An 18,784-nucleotide genomic window follows, 5' to 3' on the forward strand; every position below is an offset into this window, starting at 1 on the left:
CAACTTTGTAAATGGTTATTTAGACCAATTTCTCCATCTTAGTCATTTTCTTTTTGTCTATGTTAAAACTGATGTATCTCTCTCCTCTTTATGGAGAGTGTACTTTTATTCTCCACAATAAGAGTTAACTTGAGGATATATGCTACACTGTGTAAATTTTAGTTTCTAATGATAATAGTATTCACCCAAAAAAAAATCAATCTTTTTATAGTTATTTTGCAAAAATAATTATTCATTTTAAAAAAGTTTGTCTAAAAAAATATTTATTAATATTTTAACATATTAGTTTCTTAACCTTTAAATATTCCTTGTCATATGATACACAATCTAAAAAAACATTGTAAAAAAATCAGCATACATATTACGATATATATATATATATATATATATATATATATATATATATATATATATATAATTATTCAACTTTTTTTCCAACTGCAAAAAAAATAACAATTTATTTGGAAAAATAGCAATTTTTTTTAAAAAATAAACTAAAAATTAATTATATAAAAAATTATCAATACTAACTTAGCATCATCTTACCCATAATTAACTATGACTCATAAGGCTATCAACAACATCAATTAACGATAAATTATCTTATATATATCAACTAAACATATCTTATCTATGACACATTTTAATCCCATCTTAAAAACTAAATTAAACTAAATTATTTGATAATAAAATTAGAAAAAAAAAAGACCCATCCAATCTTATACTCTTCATCTTATTTTCAAAATAAAAATATTTATCAAATATTAATCCTCAATCTTACCCCTCCATCTTTTTTTTTCAAAATAAAAAAGTCTACTAAAGTAATAAGTACCAAAACTTGCACGAAACTTCTTTCCATTGTGTCTACTACCAACAGTTGCAAGAAATATTTGTACATTATGTCTAATAACAATATTGACGAGAAGCTTGTTTCGATGATGGCTCCATCCAAATCAATATTGTTTTTTTTAAACCACATGGTGAATGGGTAATTGGCAGTCTTAATCTATGGGAGACCCTAGGATGAATCCTCGTAGGTGCCTCTATAACATCAAGAGTGCATCCAACCACCTGCAAGTCGGGTGTACTAAGATCCTATTTTAGCAAGTCGGGTATACTAAGATCCTATTTTAGCTAGAGCAGACTCACGTGCCGCCAAAACAGGGTTGAAAAATCCACCCTTTTGCTTCAAACCTCATTGAGTACAATGACCCACTATGTTGGAATAGAAATCAATATTGTTACAAATACTTATTTATTAAATAAATGGGACAAAAGCCATTAAAGGTTGTCTCCACCACATACAACACACAACGCCGCTATTATAGGAATGGGATAGGACGCTTACAATACACTCAACTTCTTAAGAGGGAAGCAACATAATATTTATAACCATATATCCGAGATTTCGCTTTGTTCGCAGAAAACAATGTTAAAAATTATCAGACGGCATCCTTCCATGAAGAGAAAGGAGGTGTTTCTGAGTTCATCCACGTGAAATCCTGGTGATCATCAGGATATCGATTTCCTGAGAATCCATAATTGGATAATATATTTTCTATTTCCTTCATCTCATCAGGTGTGATCTTCACAGAAAGAGCACCAATATTTTCTTCTAAATTCTTCACTTTGGTGGTTCCAGGAATGGGCGAAATATCATTTCCCTGATGAAAAATCCAAGCAAGTGAAAGTTGACCCGGAGAACATCCCTTGCTGGAAGCTATTTCAGCTATCTTTGCAAAAGTCACCTTATTCTTTTCAAGATTCTCTTCTGTAAGCCTTGGCATTGTCTGTACAAAACATTAATACTTAGTAAAATTGTAAAAAACCTTCGACAAAACAATAAAATGCATAAATTTATCAATGCATTACTAGTAACTCAATATAATCCTGAGAAAATGAACTCAGTAATTTCGGGGAACGGGTATTAAAATGAAATGTTTCGGATAAATATCAAATAAGATTAAGAATGTTAACTTTAACTTTTAAAGCAATACTTATATTTATAATACAACTTTTTTTATATATCAACATTCTTTTTTAAAATACTAAACTCAAATAAAATATAGATAAACGCAGATATACCTTTCTAGCATCATTATTCGTTAAATTTTCAACTAACTTTGCTCCAGATGAAAGAAAACCTCCCCCTAGAGGGCCGTATGGCACAATTCCAATACCGAGTTCTCTGCCATTAGAATGTTAATATGTATGTTAGTAATTCATAATACAAAGCTAATAACAATATGGAAAATGCCAACTCCAACATCTGATGATACCTGCAAGTGGGAATAATTTCGTCCTCTACATCCCTAGTCCACAAAGACCACTCTAACTGAACTGCTGTTATAGGATGAACAGCATGAGCCCTTCTAATTGTCGATGGGGAGGCCTCCGAAAGTCCGATGTACTTTATTTTCCCTTCTTCAACTAATTTCTTCAGCTCTCCAATCTGTCACAGATGGACACAAAAAGCACCACATCAAACAGCTGTATTTAAAAGGACAAGAAAGTTACCGAGAGATCTTGCTTTTCTCATAGTGGACATTTCGAGCCATTGAGTGTGGTTAATTTCTGTCTAGAAGATAAACTATCTCTGTACTGAAGATGTAGATGAGTCATATTTGATAGCCAAAAACTTTGACCATAAAAGCTTCAATATGAGGAATTCCTAAATGCTAAAACAGAATCGCTTTTTTCACATAAGCCTCCATTCTAAAATCCATTCTAAAATCCAGAATCATTCCAGGAGTAAACCTGAAATCCATTCTGAAATCCAGAATCATTCCAGAAGTAAACCTGAAATCCAGAATCATTCCAGAAGTAAACCAGAGCTATTGCAACAGCACATACCGTAACTTCAATGGGGACTTTAGTGTCAATACGATGTTGGTAATAAAGATCAATGCAATCCACTTCAAGTCGCTTCAAGCTTGCTTCGCAGCAGGCACGGACATATGCAGGGTCTCCTCGAATCTTCAGTTTTCCATCGACAAAACTACCTCCAAACTTTGTGGCTAATTGGACTTTCTCTCTAATTCCTTTAATGGCCTGCAAACCGTTATATTACAGTATATTAGAAATTGCAGATGAAAACTGGTAATAGTAATTATAAGGTGTTTGTTTACGGGTTTGGTTTTGGATATAAAGTGATTAAACATAGCCATGATATAGCCCAAAAAAATAATAACAATTACAAGATAAAAAGAGAACCACATGCATCAACCTTACCTTTCCAACGAGGATTTCGTTGGTGAAAGGGCCATAAACGTCCGAAGTGTCCAGGAAAGTAACACCTCTGGAGACGGCATGTCGGATAAGAGATATCATTTCTTGCTCGGGCTTTGGAGGGCCATAGAACGCCGACATGCCCATGCAACCTAACCCCTGTGCTGATACTTCTAATCCTTGTGACCCCAAACTTAACCTGCCCACTGATGGTAATCCCGCCATTGCTCCGCTCTCTGCGCGGCACTCAATCAATCGATCCGGTAATATAGTACTTCTTCTTCTCGTTGGTGCTTAGCCTCGTAGATGTAGATGGAGGCAGGAGAGTTCATCAATATATAGAGGTGTATATGTGGGGTAATAATAATTCATTTGTAATCAGTCCGTCACGGCGTTCGTCATCTGACAGTGGTCTAAAGTTGAACGGACCAACTTCAATTCATCACGGCTTTCAATCCATCTGGTCTAACATCAATTGGTTTTTGCGGAGTGAATGCAGGATCAATCGTCATGGCGTTCGTCATCCGGCGAAGTGTGCATGAAGCATCATTAAATTAACATGGGGTTCGTCATGAAGCATCACTCATTAGGTTTTCAAGTCACTCATCTTATAATATTTTTGGACATTGGTAGTATAAATTGATATAGGCGGATATCTTATATGGACATGTAGACGATTACATTTTCTAATATAATTGGTATAAGAAAATAGACTTATATTAACTACATTAATAATTTTATGTATATTTTTTTAAGAAAATAGACTTATATTAACTATATTAATAATTTTACGTATATTTTTTTAAACACAAATTATTTATGATTATTAATAATTATATAAATAATGATAACCACATTCTTATATATTTTTATATGATTATTATACTAATATTATAATAATAATATTAACTCATAATAACATTAGTAATATTAATTATTAATAATAATAACTCATAATAATATTAGATTATCATTATATTATTATAATAATATAATAATAATCCCGATCGGGATGCGAGCCGACAGCTTGGAGCACATGGGTGTAGGTATGTTGGATACCCATGTACTTAATACTGTCGCCCCCCACATGCTCGAGGTGGGGGTTGTATTGTCCTTCGACATGATGGCAAGCTGGGAAGTGGGCAAGGTGGCAGGACTCGAGGAACGACAAGGTATATCGGACGAAGGGGCATTTTGACATGCAGTCTTAGTGCAATAGTCTGTGGAGAAGGGTGGTGGCTCAGAGCTGGTGGTGGGCGTCAGAACGTGAAGAACCAGGGTCATTGTTGTCAAACAACTGCGAACTCCGGGCATGTTATTCGGCTCCTCCTCAAACTTGTAATTATGGTATCTCTGTGGTTAAGCTAGGGTGTAAGGGGGTCTCTCTAGGGGATAGGAAATTGCTGGTGGCAATGGGGTAGGAAACTTCTTGTCACGGCCTAGTTTTGCATCTTTTCCCTATGTCAAATGGGTAAAACCCATGCCGGTTGGGGGGGGGCAATTGTCCACAATTAGGTTGGGATGTGTTGCACTCTGCCATCAAGGGGAAGGGGAAGCTTGTTAGTCACAGGGTAACGCAGGAAGGGAAGTGGAGTATAGATGGGGGCAGGGGAACACAGGTGGTAGGTGTCCTCGGATGCAGCCATGCCTACAATTCGCATAGTAAGCACTGGGTTGCCAAAAATTATGGGTGGAGACCTAGTTGGGGGGGAACGAGCGGTAAGATCTCTATGATGGAGGCAATGGGGGATATGAACCTGAGCCATAGCTAGTATATTATAGATTGCAACGGGGGAATGAGAGCTTGGCATGGGTAGGGGACGGTAAACCTGCATATGGCCGCAAGAATTGGAGAGGGGGAAAATGCCGCTTCAAGGGGTTGGGGCCAGGGCCTTCCCCACTAGGGGTTATGGGCTCCGACCCACCCTAGCAAGACTGTGGCGAGAACGGGTGGTGAAGAGAAACAAGGCAAGACGTGGTGTATTATTTCAATCCTGTGTTTCAAACTAACTTACTGTGGATGTCATCAGTGCTCAGGATATCAGGGTATGACCCGTGCTGTGCGAGGCCATGGATGTGGCAGAAGAGGCCCGACTCCCAAGCAAGATAAGGGGCTAAACACGTCGGAGCCACGCAAGGGAAGAAAATCTATTGAACAGCTCATAACAGAGGCAATAGAATCTTATCGTGAGGGGACAAATGAGGGCACCCAGAAGCTGCTGGAAGAATGGGAAGAAGAAGTGAAATAAGGCAGTGTGTTAGAGGAGGAGATGGGCAGCTGGAGGACCTTAGTCCCAAATCTGGGAAACACCCGTGGAAGAATCACTCAGTTTAAGCAAACTATACCTGGATTGGCTCATGAAGAGCCTATTAAGCAAGGCTTTGGAGAAAATCTTAGTTGGGATGGTAGTGACACTACAAGAATTGCTAAATTACAAGAAGGATATGGAGAAAATCCTCTTTCAGGTTCATAAACACAACATTTGGCTGGACATAATAGACCACTATATCCCTTGCATCATGGAGTTGTATGATATGCCTGGTGACTTTTCCTAGGACCACGTCACTTGTTGAATCTATCTCAGAGGATAAGAAGGATTAGAACGACACCCATGCATAATTTTGTCTTATGCGGATAGCTTTTAAATTCTATGTTGCAGTTATTAGTTTATTTAGTTATGTAGTGGTTGGTCATGAAGTAGAGACATATCTAGCTTGTCTAAAAATACTAAGACAATTTTGTTTTTGGATGGCTTATACAGCTGACTGGTCGCCAACAGACTTGGTTTCCCTTCGGGGAAAGTTGAAGCCACTTGGTTTATCTGTGTGGTGTAAACTTGTTTATATTTAATAGAAAATGAAATGGTCCTGCCAAGCTTAACAAATAATAATAATAATAATATTGTATTATTATTATAATAATATAATTATTATTATATTATTTTAATATATAATAATAATAATAATAATAATAATAATATAGTTATTATATTATTAGTAATAATAATTATATTATATTATTATTATAATAGTATATTATAATTATTATTATATTAATATAGTAATAATATAAAATAGTAATAATGGATAATAATATTATAATATGTGAAAATTTGGACATGATGAAGATGTAGTATTATATAATAATAATAATAATAATAATAATAATAATTATTATTGTATTGTATTCTTATTATAATAATATAATATATTATTATTATTATTATAATAATAATATTATATTATTATTATCAAATTAATACCAAAACTCCAAAATTATGAAAGGGAACAATATTAAACAAAGGAGTTGTCTATACTTTTTATTATTTTTTCGAAATAGAATTATTGGAATCGCAAGTTTATAGGTAGTTTCAATGAAAGCGTCCCAGGGTTTTTCATGCTGAATCCAAATATGCAGTTAAAAAACCATTTTAACTGCAAGAAATCAAGATTTGACCTCAACGGATTCCGTCACCAGAATCTTCAAAAAGTCGCATTATAGACAACTCCTTAAACAAAAGGGACTAATATTATAAACCCAAGGTATGCAAACCCTAAGATAAATATTAAAAATACTAAAATAAACATGGTTGAATTAATAAAGCCTAAGAATTAATATTTTAAAATCAAGCGAATAATAAACTAAATGGATTATTAATATTATAAACTCAAGGAACTAATATACCCAACCATTTAATATTATAAGCCCAAGGAATTAGTGAAGCCAAGGGATAAATGTTAAAAACCTAAGGGATTAAGAAGCACAAGGGATCATTAAAATTTTATAAAATTAAAATTTAGATCATTAAATAAAATAAAATAAAACAACAAACTTTTTTCAAAATGTGAAAAAATCATATAACATAATGTAAAACAAAATTACATAATGACATTCTACAAACTAAATAAAGGTAAAAAATTAAATTTAAAATCAATAATTATTATATTAATAAAGTTTTTTATTAAAAGTCAAAAATTACAAATTAAATTTGTATTTTTAACTTTACATTTATTTTTTTATTAAATAACAAAATCTACATTTATCTTTTCATTAAAAAAAAATGACATCAAAATAAAATAATAAATAATCTATTGTAAAGATAAAAATAATACACATCAAATAATAATTAATATTGATTGGAAATTATGATTCTATGTCCATTTCATGGAGTTACACGGGAATTGATGCAAACACATAACTAATGTGGGGCTTTGAAAATCAGACCATCGAATTTCAGGAACAAATCGTAATGATATCAGATGTACTTGATTGGTTATTTCAACTTTCAGTTAATAAATTCAGTGCAGTAAATACAATGCACTAAAAAATTACCTAAATAGAGAGTATTGTTACTGGCATCAGGTCATTCATGTATTACAGACCTTAGTGAAAAATACGCCTAACATATCAAAATTTACCAAGAGACCACCAAAGTACCAGCGACAAAGCAGACTCACCCATCAACATAAAAGCCTTAAATACATAAATCCCCATACAATAAGTAATAACATATTAAATTAGATAACCAATAAAATAAATGATATTATTTTTAAGAATAATAAATTTTCATTTTCAAAATAAATTGTAAAAATAATTCATTAAATTGTTGGTTGAAACCAAACTAATATATTTGCACGAAAAGCCCCATGCATAATAACTACCGCATGTATAATAAATCAAACATAATAATAATATCGCTTAGGCCACCGGCGGAGTTGGCATTTCACTGCCAGGCGGCAATTATTTTATAAACCGCCTGATTTATTCTTTTGGCAGAAAATTAATTTTCATTGATTTTCCAGGCGGCTGAAAAGATTTTTTTTTCACAAAAACGAAGCGGCTGAAGCTTTATTAAAAAACTAATATGTAGAGGTCAAAATATATATCGCGTATAGTTTAAAATAATAAGGTAATTTGAAAAAGCGAAAAAACCAGAAAGAAAAGGCTAAAGATTTTTTTCACAAAAACGAGGCGGCTGAAAATTTATTAAAAAACTAATGCGTAAAGGTCAAAATATATATCTCGTATAGTTTAAAATAATAAGGTAATTTGAAAAAGCGAAAAAACCTGAAGAAAAGGCTAATTGGTAGACTTACATATACTTGTATTACTTGCTGGGCAAGCTATTTTGATGTGTGTTTCTAGTTTTCCAAGGCAATGATGGTCAAAGTGGCGATAGACTTTGATTATTACTTGCTCTCCAAGAGAGCGTTTTTGCAGGAACAAAGTGAAAGAGAAACAACTTTAAATTCATAATAAAACTTTCTTTGAAATAATTTGTATACAAAATGATTTATAGTTTTTGATGAGAACGCAAACTAAATATCTCACTTCATAGTTGCATGGGCACATTCAATCAAACTTAACAAATTGTATAGTTTGTGATCATACCTGGAATAATATATTGCAAATATATTGCAAACGTTATTGAGGATCCAGAATTTAATAACACTATAACAAAAGCGTGGAACGAGATGTCGTCTTCAAAATCTTTACCTACCTTAATGATTTTCAGAGATAAGATTGAATAAATCTGAAAGGTTGTAAAAGAGTGGCAGTGCTAAAAAAAGGCAGCGAATAAAAAAGATCTCCGGGAAATTCAAATGGAGCTAGACAGTGTCGCGTATTCCATGGCTTATGATTCTTTATATTGAAACAAGAAGAAACTTTCTGGAAGTTAAAAAGTAGAGCGATATGGATGAAAGAAGGAGACAAAAATTCAAAATTTTTCCATAATTACGCTTATTCCAAAAGGGAAAAAATCCGATATGGAAAATTAGTGACGGAAAAGGGGGCTTCCTCTATTCCCAACAGGATATTACAAATGAGGTTGTGGCATATTTCAAAAATCAGTATAAAAGATCGAATAAATGCAAAATCCAGGATATTTTATGGGGAATTGATCTGTTCCCACGGATGTTTGATGATGATTTAAATGATCAAATCTTCCAACCAGTTTCAGACGAAGAGCTGCTTGCTATTATGAAATCCTTCAAAAGGGACAAGAGTCCTGGTCCAGATGGCTGGACGATAGAGTTCCTCATTCATTTCTTCGAAATCATCAAATCTGATCTATTGCGGATGGTAGAGGGCACGAGGATGGCGGGCAGTATTAATCAAAAACTCTCCTTCATTAACATAGCGCTTATTCCCAAAAAGGGGGATGCTCAATCTTTTAAGGATTTTAGGCCGATTTCGCTATGTAACATCTCTTTCAAGATTGTTTCGAAGATCATAGCTGAGAGAATCAAAGGAGTTTTTTCAGAGTTCCTAATAAAGGAGCAACACGGTTTTCTGAAAGGAAGAAATATTCATGATGTTGTTGCAAGTACTCAAGAGGGTCTGTATGCTATTCATTCAAAAAAATGTGATGCGGTTATTCTCAAAATCGACCTCTGGAAGGCATACGACTGCCTAGATTGGGGCTTCAACAGGTGTTTGCTCGCAAAAATTGGTTTGAGAACTAATATGATCAACTGGATCATGGCCTGCGTTGAGCCAGTGGTCTATGCAATCATCATTAATGGGATTCCATCCCCTTTCTTCCATGCAGAAAGGGGTCTTCGTCAGGGATGTTCCCTCTCCCCCCTTCTATTTATTCTGGCAATGAACTCTCTTAGCCTGCATATCAATAACGCTGTCAAGGAAAACATGTGCCGTCCCCTAAAAATATGCAGAAATATCTCAATCTCACACAATTTATTCGTAGATGATATCATCTTATTCGGCTTGTTTTGCAGGGTCACTTAGATATGTTTCTATGAAATCATAAAAAACTTCCAAAAGGCTACGGGTTTGCAAGTTAACAATGAGAAGTTAGCAATCTATCACAATGATATAAATCAAGACGCTGTTGCATGGTTATCTGAACTTTTTGGAATAAATACGCAATCTATCAGTTGTGGTATTAAGTACTTGGGTTTCCAGATTAAAGCTAATGGTTACTCAAAAACTGATTGGAATTGGATCTTGGATAGATTCTACAGGAGGATTTCAGCTTGGGAATTCAGATGTCTATCCTTGGCGGGAAGAGTGATTCTGGTGCAATCCGTATTAAATCAACTCGCGGTTTATTGGGCGCATTTATTTTCTCTCCCCGCGAGTATTATCAAAAGCATGAATAGATTATCAGCTAACTTCATGTGGGGTGGTCAAGTAGATAGGAGGAAATACCATCTCACAAAACTAGCCAGTATCTCTTTACCAAAAAGCATGGGGGGTTGGGGTTTGATTGATATGCATTCATTTGGAAAGGCCCTATTATGAAAGTTGCTGTGGAGAGCTATTCATGGTGAAGGTCCATGGAGTAACATGATTGAGACGAAATACTTAAGAAGGAAGAGCTTACCTTTCTGGTACAGAAAAGGAATGATCGGTGCCTCATATGGTTCTTCAATTTGGCTTAGCTTCCGTAAGATTGAAGCTTATTTTTTGAAGAATTTAATCTTCCATTTTCACTCTGGTAGTAAGATTCTTATTGGTAAGGATCAGTTCAAGAGTGGCACTGGGGAGATTAATATTCCAGAATCTTTATTGAATTTCTTTCATAGAAGAGGTTTTTTCTATTGGGATAGTTTGATAGCTAGCTGGCAGGGTCCCATTCCTCTGTGGAAAGATGCAGACGCTCTACAAATGCCTCAGGAGATCGCACTTCAATGGGATTGCATTAGGGCAGGCCTTAGAAACTGTGGCATTTTTTGCACTGTGGATTCTGATTACCTTATATGGAATCTCTCAAAAGAGATGAACGTTGTAAGAGTCAAAGTTGTATATCAACATATAGTTGACTCGAAGCGACCTTCGCGCAATCCTATTTTCCCTCAAATTTTCTGGAAGGATGGTTGCCCTTCGAAAATGATCCTATTTGCTTGGCTTACCTTTCACAACAAAAATTTAACCTGGGATAATTTAATGAAAAGAGGATGGCACGGGCCTGGTTTATGTCCATTATGCAGGTTAGAAGGGGAAAGTAATGTTCACTTGTTTATAAATTGAAAAAAATCGCAACAAATATGGCAGGCTCTGGAGATCAGTTATGGAATTCAGCATATGGCGCATGCTTCAATTTATGAAATGATCCTATGGTGTAGTGAGCAGAAGGAAACATGGAGAAGGATCTTCATCCTTTCCCTGTGGAGCATTTGGAAGTGGTGTAACATCAATATCTTCAATGTCATTAAAATTACCTACTCAGAAATCATCTTTAAAATTGTCGCTGATTTTGATGCCCTCCCGCAGAAGCCTATCAATCAAAAAAAGGTCGACTACTCTGGTCAATCAAAGGAGTTCTCATCTTTCCCTAAGGCGTTTTTTGACGGAGCTGAACAACTTGGCTCATGCGGTTGTTGTATCCTCATCATGATAAATGAAAACACTCATTTCTCCATTCACTGGAATGGGGGGAAAGGCTCCAACAGTAAACCGGAGGCTATGGCTCTCGCTGGGTTATTAAAATTTTGCCTCTTTCTTGATATTCAGCATGTCTCGGTATTTGGAGATTCGAAGGTTATGATAGATTTCGTTACAAGCAAAAATCATATTTCAGTGCCTCATCTGATTGGCTGGATGAATAGGATTAATCTCTTCTGGGACTGTTTGGGCGGAGGCTCTATTCACCATATCTGCAGGGACAAAAATATGCAGGTCGATTCTCTGTCTAAAATGGGCCTTCATTCTGCTCCAGGATTATGGTTTCTGTAGATTTTCTCTGATGGGGAAATCTTTCATATCCAAGAGTTTACTCTCCCGGATTTTTAGGTTGCATATTTTTATTTCACAAGTTTTACTTGGATCGTTTTGATCATACGCTGCTGCTTATGTATATATTGTGTTTCTGGTTGGCGTTTTCTGTTTTCGATTTCCGTACTCTATGATCTCTGGAACATTATACAATGGGGAACCCCCAGATATATATACGATATCTAGAACCTGTTATTATTATCCGGATTTGCTTCCATGTTGATCCTTTTTTGACCAAATGTTTTGGGTCAATTACAGATGTAAATATATGAACTCTTATATCTCTCATATAATATAATATCTAGCTTTTTCGTCCTGAAAAAAAAGAAATGAATATTAGACATGGCTAATAGAATTCAATCTTGTTTCGTGCATGGAATGGAGGAAAGCTAGATTTGAAGATATATATGTTTAGAAAAAACTTATCCCAATCCTTTAACAATTACTTTAAATTTAAATTAACAATAATGCATTTCTTATTCATAGAGCTCAATTATCATTCACAACATTCAAATTCTAATTTCAGTGACCAAATAATGAGAAACATTTTGTTATTTATGACTAAATAGTTTTATTTAGTGCCATGGTTACTAACTATGTATTGAATTTGATTGGTTCGTCTAAATTTTTTAAATTGAATGCAAAATAAATAATGTAGTGACCTCACATATTAATGCCTAAGAAAATTAATTAGATTTTGTTTTCGATAATCACGTTGCTAACCATACACTGCAAATCCATGACATGAAATGCTAGTACATGACCATGAGACAGGCACAATAGATATATGTGACAAACCAAAAGATCATAGCCACCAGTTAAAACAATGTGATCAACGTCACAGTGTAATGCTAGTGCATGGCTACGAGACATACATAATGGATCTATGTGACAAACCAAAAGATCATAGCCACTAGTAAAAACAATGTGATCAATGTCACATTTTACGTTAGCAGGGCTATTGAAGCATATAGAACATGTTTCCAAGAGTAGCCCTCAAAGTACATATAATGATATGTAACTCAAACACAACTTGGGAAGGGTTCCATATAAGAGTGAGATGCCCATATCCTAAGGTCTTCTACTCAACCTCGATGGTACGAATCTACAAAATATGAATAAATGAGCTAATGTCAAACATGGTCGAAATATTCTAACTTTTGATCATTAGTGTATACCACAAACAAACGTGAGGGGACCCATCAATGATGAAAATGGACCCCAAGGTACCTAATATAGTCCACAAAGCGTGAATAAATGAGTTAAAATCAAATAGTCATAGACTCGTTAAATCAAGATTCAATGAGGTAAACCCACTATCGATCACGAGGAGGCTTGTCATTGACGTTTGCAAGCTCTAAGTTCCTACTGGTTCTAGATAAATCTTCTAAATAATTAGGTAAAGTCACCATGGGAATTTTTTTTAAAGGAGGGCCTTATAGTATCCCCCATGAATCGACATGGAATAGACCAAGATATTATGTGAATGGATGAAGTCATGAGGTATAACTCACACAAGGATGGTTGAAACAAAAGGTCAACGAGGACCACAGATGAATGACTGAGGCTTAGACATCCCTTGAACATGTAAAAAGTGACTTGGCTACAATCTCCACAAGGTTTAGGGCCTTTTCCTCCTCTCTAAATTCACCATAGCGCACTTAGCAAATGAATCCAAATTGGAGGGAAAACGTCCTTTCATAGAAAAATCCACAATTTTTCTATTGCCCATTGCGACTATACCATTGCTCAGTTTGACGAACTGTCAATACCGTTGGAAATCTCTCACTGAGCTATATAATGGGTCTTCCTCATTTTTTGATGATTTGGCACTTCACTAAGAAGCCTTTTTTCGAAGAAAGGTCACTTTGTCGCCTCTCAAAATCAAATTTCATCATAAAGCGACATTTTTACTTTGAGGTCCACCTCCTCTTAATACTTTTCATACCATATGTCGATTTTCATCATGAGTAACCATCATTTACTCATGTTTTCAGGGTCCCCACTAAGCCTAGTCTGTGTGGTAGTGTCATCGAGTCACCCTTGTTCAGAGCATATGCGATGAGTCACCCTTGCATTCTTGGATTCTATGTCATGTCCCATCATATCATGTCATTGTATTGCATCCATATTTGCATACCGCCCATCCTGTGTCACCCATTTTGGCTTCTATTCATACTGTCCCCATCTCCTCAGGAGTTGAGTCAGTTGTTGCCAGGTCAACCATGCACTTTATGCTCTGACAAGGGAAGCTTTCTTTTGGCCCCTCGGTCCCACTTTTCCCCATTATCCCTGGTGTCATTACATTAACCACATTAATAGTTTCCCTCATGCTTTATTTGAGGATCCTCATTGCCTCCCTTATCACTGGCCCTATTCTATCGACATCAGCGCATTTATTCCAGAAGAATAGCCTAGAGGAAGTTGTATCTTGGTTCCAGCTTTTGAGTCCCAAACTTGCATCTTCCCTATACACCTTTTCAACCTTCTTTTCCATTTACTTGACCCACCAAGTTGTGAAATCATTGCATATTAGTTTAAAAAGAGCTTATAAAATGGTTTCATAACTATGTTTGTGACTGCTGTTTTATTTAGATTTTTGTTCAATCAACTGCGGAAACTTGTCACTTTCCGTAGCCAGCTCAAATTTCCGTAGCCATTTTGTTGAAGACTATGTTACAGGGGTCCAATGGAGAATCCGGCTACATGGGCAAGATGCAAATGACATGTACATGGAGCGTGTCCCCTTGGTTCAGCCGAATCACTCACAAACAGCCATGGTCAAGGACGATCAAAGGAGTGGTCAAACCAAGAGTTTTGCGGTGGCATGACTCTGTTTTGCCCACGTGAAGTTTTGTGTGGCAAGTTCCTCAATCTCCGGAGGTGTACTAACACCTGTGGATCAATCCGTGAACCAAATCAAACAGCCACCACTCCATAGATTTATTTGTCACAGCTACCATACTGCTAGATATCAGGACGTGGAGATTTACGTGTCTGTTTGGCAGCGTAGAATTTAGGAATCAGTTATAGAATCTTCAGTTATAAATAACACGTTATCATACGCTTGATAGTTAGCTTTTCACATGTAATCTTGACTTTGTTTACGATCCACTGTGCCGTGCTCTATCTTTATGTTTTGGCTGCACTTTAATATATGAGAAGATAGCATTCTTAAGTTCAATTTGTGACTGAGTATTGATTGGCCGAGGTTGCAGAGGGCCCCTGTACACCAAGGCTCTGTATCTATTGTATAGTTTCTCGCTTTCTTTCATTATTTCACTTCTTTCATAATCATTTACTTGTATATTATTCATGTTAACTGCTGTCCATATTTCCTTTTATGCTTTCTCATGATTGTTAGCTGATCAGTTTTTTTCTTTCAGGTTCTTGTAGGCAGCCCGAGAAATTTACATAGTTTTAATGAATAATGACATGAGATCATCTTGTCCTTTCTGTTGATTCATTTTGTAAGTTTTAATTCCAGCATTGTCATTTCTTTCAGTTCTGCTTTTCTTATTTACTTTTATGCCATTCAGATATCATATTACTCATTTGTTTATGATTTCCTTCCTATAGCCAAGCGACTCAAATAGTGAAGAATCAGAATATTACTTGATGTAGTATGACTTAGTTTACTTTCCTGCAAGTTAGTGATTAAATTACTTATGTCATTTTCAGGGATTGAAGTATGAATGAGTAGTTTAAATCTTAGTTTCATTTTATGCAATTTCATTTCCTGCAATTTAGATATCATATTACTCGATTTGTTTATGATTACTTCCTATAGCCAGAGCGATTCGAAAGGTGAATGGTCAGAATATGAGTTGAATTAGTGTGATTTAGTTTGCTTTGCTTACAGTCTTTGAATTGCTTTGAGTTTAGTTTTTATTTTCTTTTTATACAGCAGTAAGGATACTGGGCTTCATTGTCACTAGTTCACTGTTTTGGTACATTTTTATTTTCTTTTTAGAATTGATTTCATCACAGCCAGTTTGAATCCTTTTTGAGAACTTTAAAGTTTGGAAAATTATTGTAGAAATCACCATTACCATCCATACTTGACTTTCAATTCTGCCATCTCACATTAGGGAATCAACAGAAGATAAACCCAAAAACAAACCAAAAACTCAAAAACGACAAAGAACTAAGAAATCGGTTATCTTGCATATACAGTGCACTTCACTTCAGCAGTTTACGACTCTCGGATTGACATTTTAAATAGCAATTTAGGACACACTAAATTGACCAAACATTTTGGTGCCGTTGTCGGGGAAGTGAAACTAGGTAGCCAATTTCTTAAAAAAAAAAAACAAGAAAATTTCAAGGAAGGTAAAAATTGATAACTTCTCAAAGTATGCTCTCCTCTTGCACCTAGTGTGATCTGGAGGATCAGAAAAGAGAGTTATTGGTTTAATAATTTCTTGAGTATGCTCTCTTCTTACACCTAGAGTGACCTGGAAGATCAGAAAGAGAATTATTAGCCCGACTTGAAGAAAAGTAAAAAAAATGACATGCATAGAGCAAGAGATTCTAGGAGAAGGTTTTTAGCTAGGGCCAAGAGTTCGATTTTTACAACTCCATCTACTTCAAGGAATAGACAAGAGACACCTCCATCATCTCCAACTCACACTCCTAGCCTTAGGATTCCTGGAATTCAAGAGGCAGTAGTTGAATTAGTAGACTCTCCAACTCTATCCACCGAATCTGAATTAGGAAAAGACCCTTTCTTTACTTCTACAGGAAAACACATTGTAATTGAAGAAGTAGAATCACCTAAAGAAAAAGAGGGAGAAATTATTCCTTGCTCGCCATTAGTAGAGGAACCAGAGGACTCTAAAGTCTCTGAGGAAACTATCATGACAGAGGAAGTAGTAAACGGATTTGGTAGAGGTAGAGGTAGAGGAGGAGGATGAAACAATGGAGGAGGTAGAGGTAACAATGGGGGAAATAGGGATGGAGATGACTCATTCGGATTTCCTATAGTTGATGAGGATTCTCGAGCAACAATGAAAAACATCTCACCATCTGTCCTCCCAAACTTTCATGGGTTAAGAAATGAGGATCCTGAAACATTTCTATTTGAGTTTGAAGTCGTGAGTCGAACTTATGATTATCTGGAAGATTCTCAAAAACTCAAATTGTTTCCTTCAACATTGAAAGGAGCTGCTTTGAAATGGTTCATGGGATTAGTCACTCAATCCATTAGGACTTGGAATGATATGAAAAAAAATATTTGGATAGATACCTGGACTATTGTATGCCCACAAATCACAAGGATGAGGTATTCAAAATGTTGCAAAGAGAAGATGAAAACTTAGAGGATTTACTTGAAAGATTTCAATACAACCTGAAAAGAGCAAAAATAAATAACTTAGATGAGGAAACCTTGAAAGCCCTTCTATTAAAATCCATTAGAGATGAATGGATAGATATTTTGAACATGATGGGAAAAGGAGATATATCTCAACTTCCACTTCATGATATAGCAGAGCTATGTGTCCATCTCTCAAGGGGAAAATCTAAGACTAGAAAAGGGCCTAGAGATCCTTCTCTCATTAGAGCAAACAAATCTGCAACTGGATCAGTAAGTAGGGCTGAGATTGGCAACATGATTGATGAATTCAAAACTGATATCTTAGGGAGTCTTAGTGAGCAACTAGACACCCTTAAGATACAAAACAAGCAGAAAGCAGAAGCTGAAGCTTTGGCTATCTTTTGCCCAAAATGTAGAAAGAAACATGCTCTAAGGGAATGTCCCTTGGATGCAAAAGTTGTAGAAACATGTGTGATTTGTTCAGAAAACCATGAGACGAAGGATTGTCCTTCAATTCCTGGGCTCAAAGCTGTCTTTCAAGAAGATCCAAATTCAATTGAGTCTCTTTGTTTTGTTGCAAGGAGACCTTGGCAGGGGCAACAAAATCAAGGGATTAACAACTCTATGAACTTTTAAGCCCCACCAAATTAGAATCCTTGGCAACAACCTAGGTCCCAATCTCAAAATCCTTTTCAATCATGGGTACAAGGTATGCAAAATCCTTATGGGAGATTTGCTCAATTTTATCAATATCCTCCATCTTTCCAAAATCAGCAAGCTCCACAACTTCCAAATCAAAATCCACAACTATCATTGCCATTTCCACAACAACAACAACCTTCTCAACAGAATCCAAATTCTCAACTCTTGCTTCCATTCCAACAGAAGACAAATCAACTACCTTCCTAGCCATTGCCAAACCCAAACAATAAAAACCCTCAAAATGCTTACATGGTAGAAGGACAACAATTTCCTACCTATATGATTATTCCTCTCAATGATGTACAACTCAGATCTGGTAGAGTTTTAGATAAGCCTTCTATAGATGCTCAAAATCAAAGCGTTTGTGAGGAAGATTCTCTTGAAGCCAATAAAGGTTCTGAAGCATCTCTTCAAAACCCAAGCACTCAAAAAGAAAAAAGAAAAAAAGAGTCAACCCCCACAACTCCTATAGTTGAGCAACCTGCATCTTCATCCACACCTCCTTTTCCTGAAAGATTACAAATTGACAAAGGGGTGGAAAAACAAATCTTGTTGCCTGACTATGATTTTTTAGATGAATTAAAGAATGTCTGTATCAAGATTCCCTTGTTACAAGCCATTAGAGAGATTCCTATTCTAGAAAAAACAATAAAGGAGTTGAGTCTTAAAAGACCAGGAAGGAAACCAAGAGATACAAGAAGAATCCACTTGGTAGGAAAAATTGCAGATATCATGATGGGAAAAATTACTATGCAGAAGTATGTAGATCCCGGTAGTCCAATTGTCAAAACACATAT

At 35.6% G+C, this 18,784-nt stretch overlaps 1 protein-coding gene across 1 annotated transcript; it reads right to left on the reverse strand.

Moving 5' to 3' along the window:
• Positions 1 to 1,410: 1,410 nt before the first annotated feature.
• Positions 1,411 to 3,548, reverse strand: LOC149212508 (putative aldo-keto reductase 2). Its single transcript, XM_089391864.1, has 5 exons — positions 3,232 to 3,548; positions 2,854 to 3,051; positions 2,280 to 2,452; positions 2,086 to 2,188; positions 1,411 to 1,790 (listed from the first exon to the last, which is right to left on the reverse strand). Exons 1-5 carry the CDS (start codon positions 3,451 to 3,453, stop codon positions 1,443 to 1,445), a joined length of 1,044 nt encoding a protein of 347 aa, XP_089247990.1. The 5' UTR covers positions 3,454 to 3,548; the 3' UTR covers positions 1,411 to 1,442.
• Between the last annotated feature and the right edge of the window lie 15,236 nt (positions 3,549 to 18,784).

The sequence above is a fragment of the Pinus tabuliformis genome, chromosome 1_1 (assembly GCF_031772625.1).
Source record: "Pinus tabuliformis cultivar Carrire ecotype Pingquan chromosome 1_1, CPIR1, whole genome shotgun sequence".
Classification (NCBI taxonomy): domain Eukaryota; kingdom Viridiplantae; phylum Streptophyta; class Pinopsida; order Pinales; family Pinaceae; genus Pinus; species Pinus tabuliformis.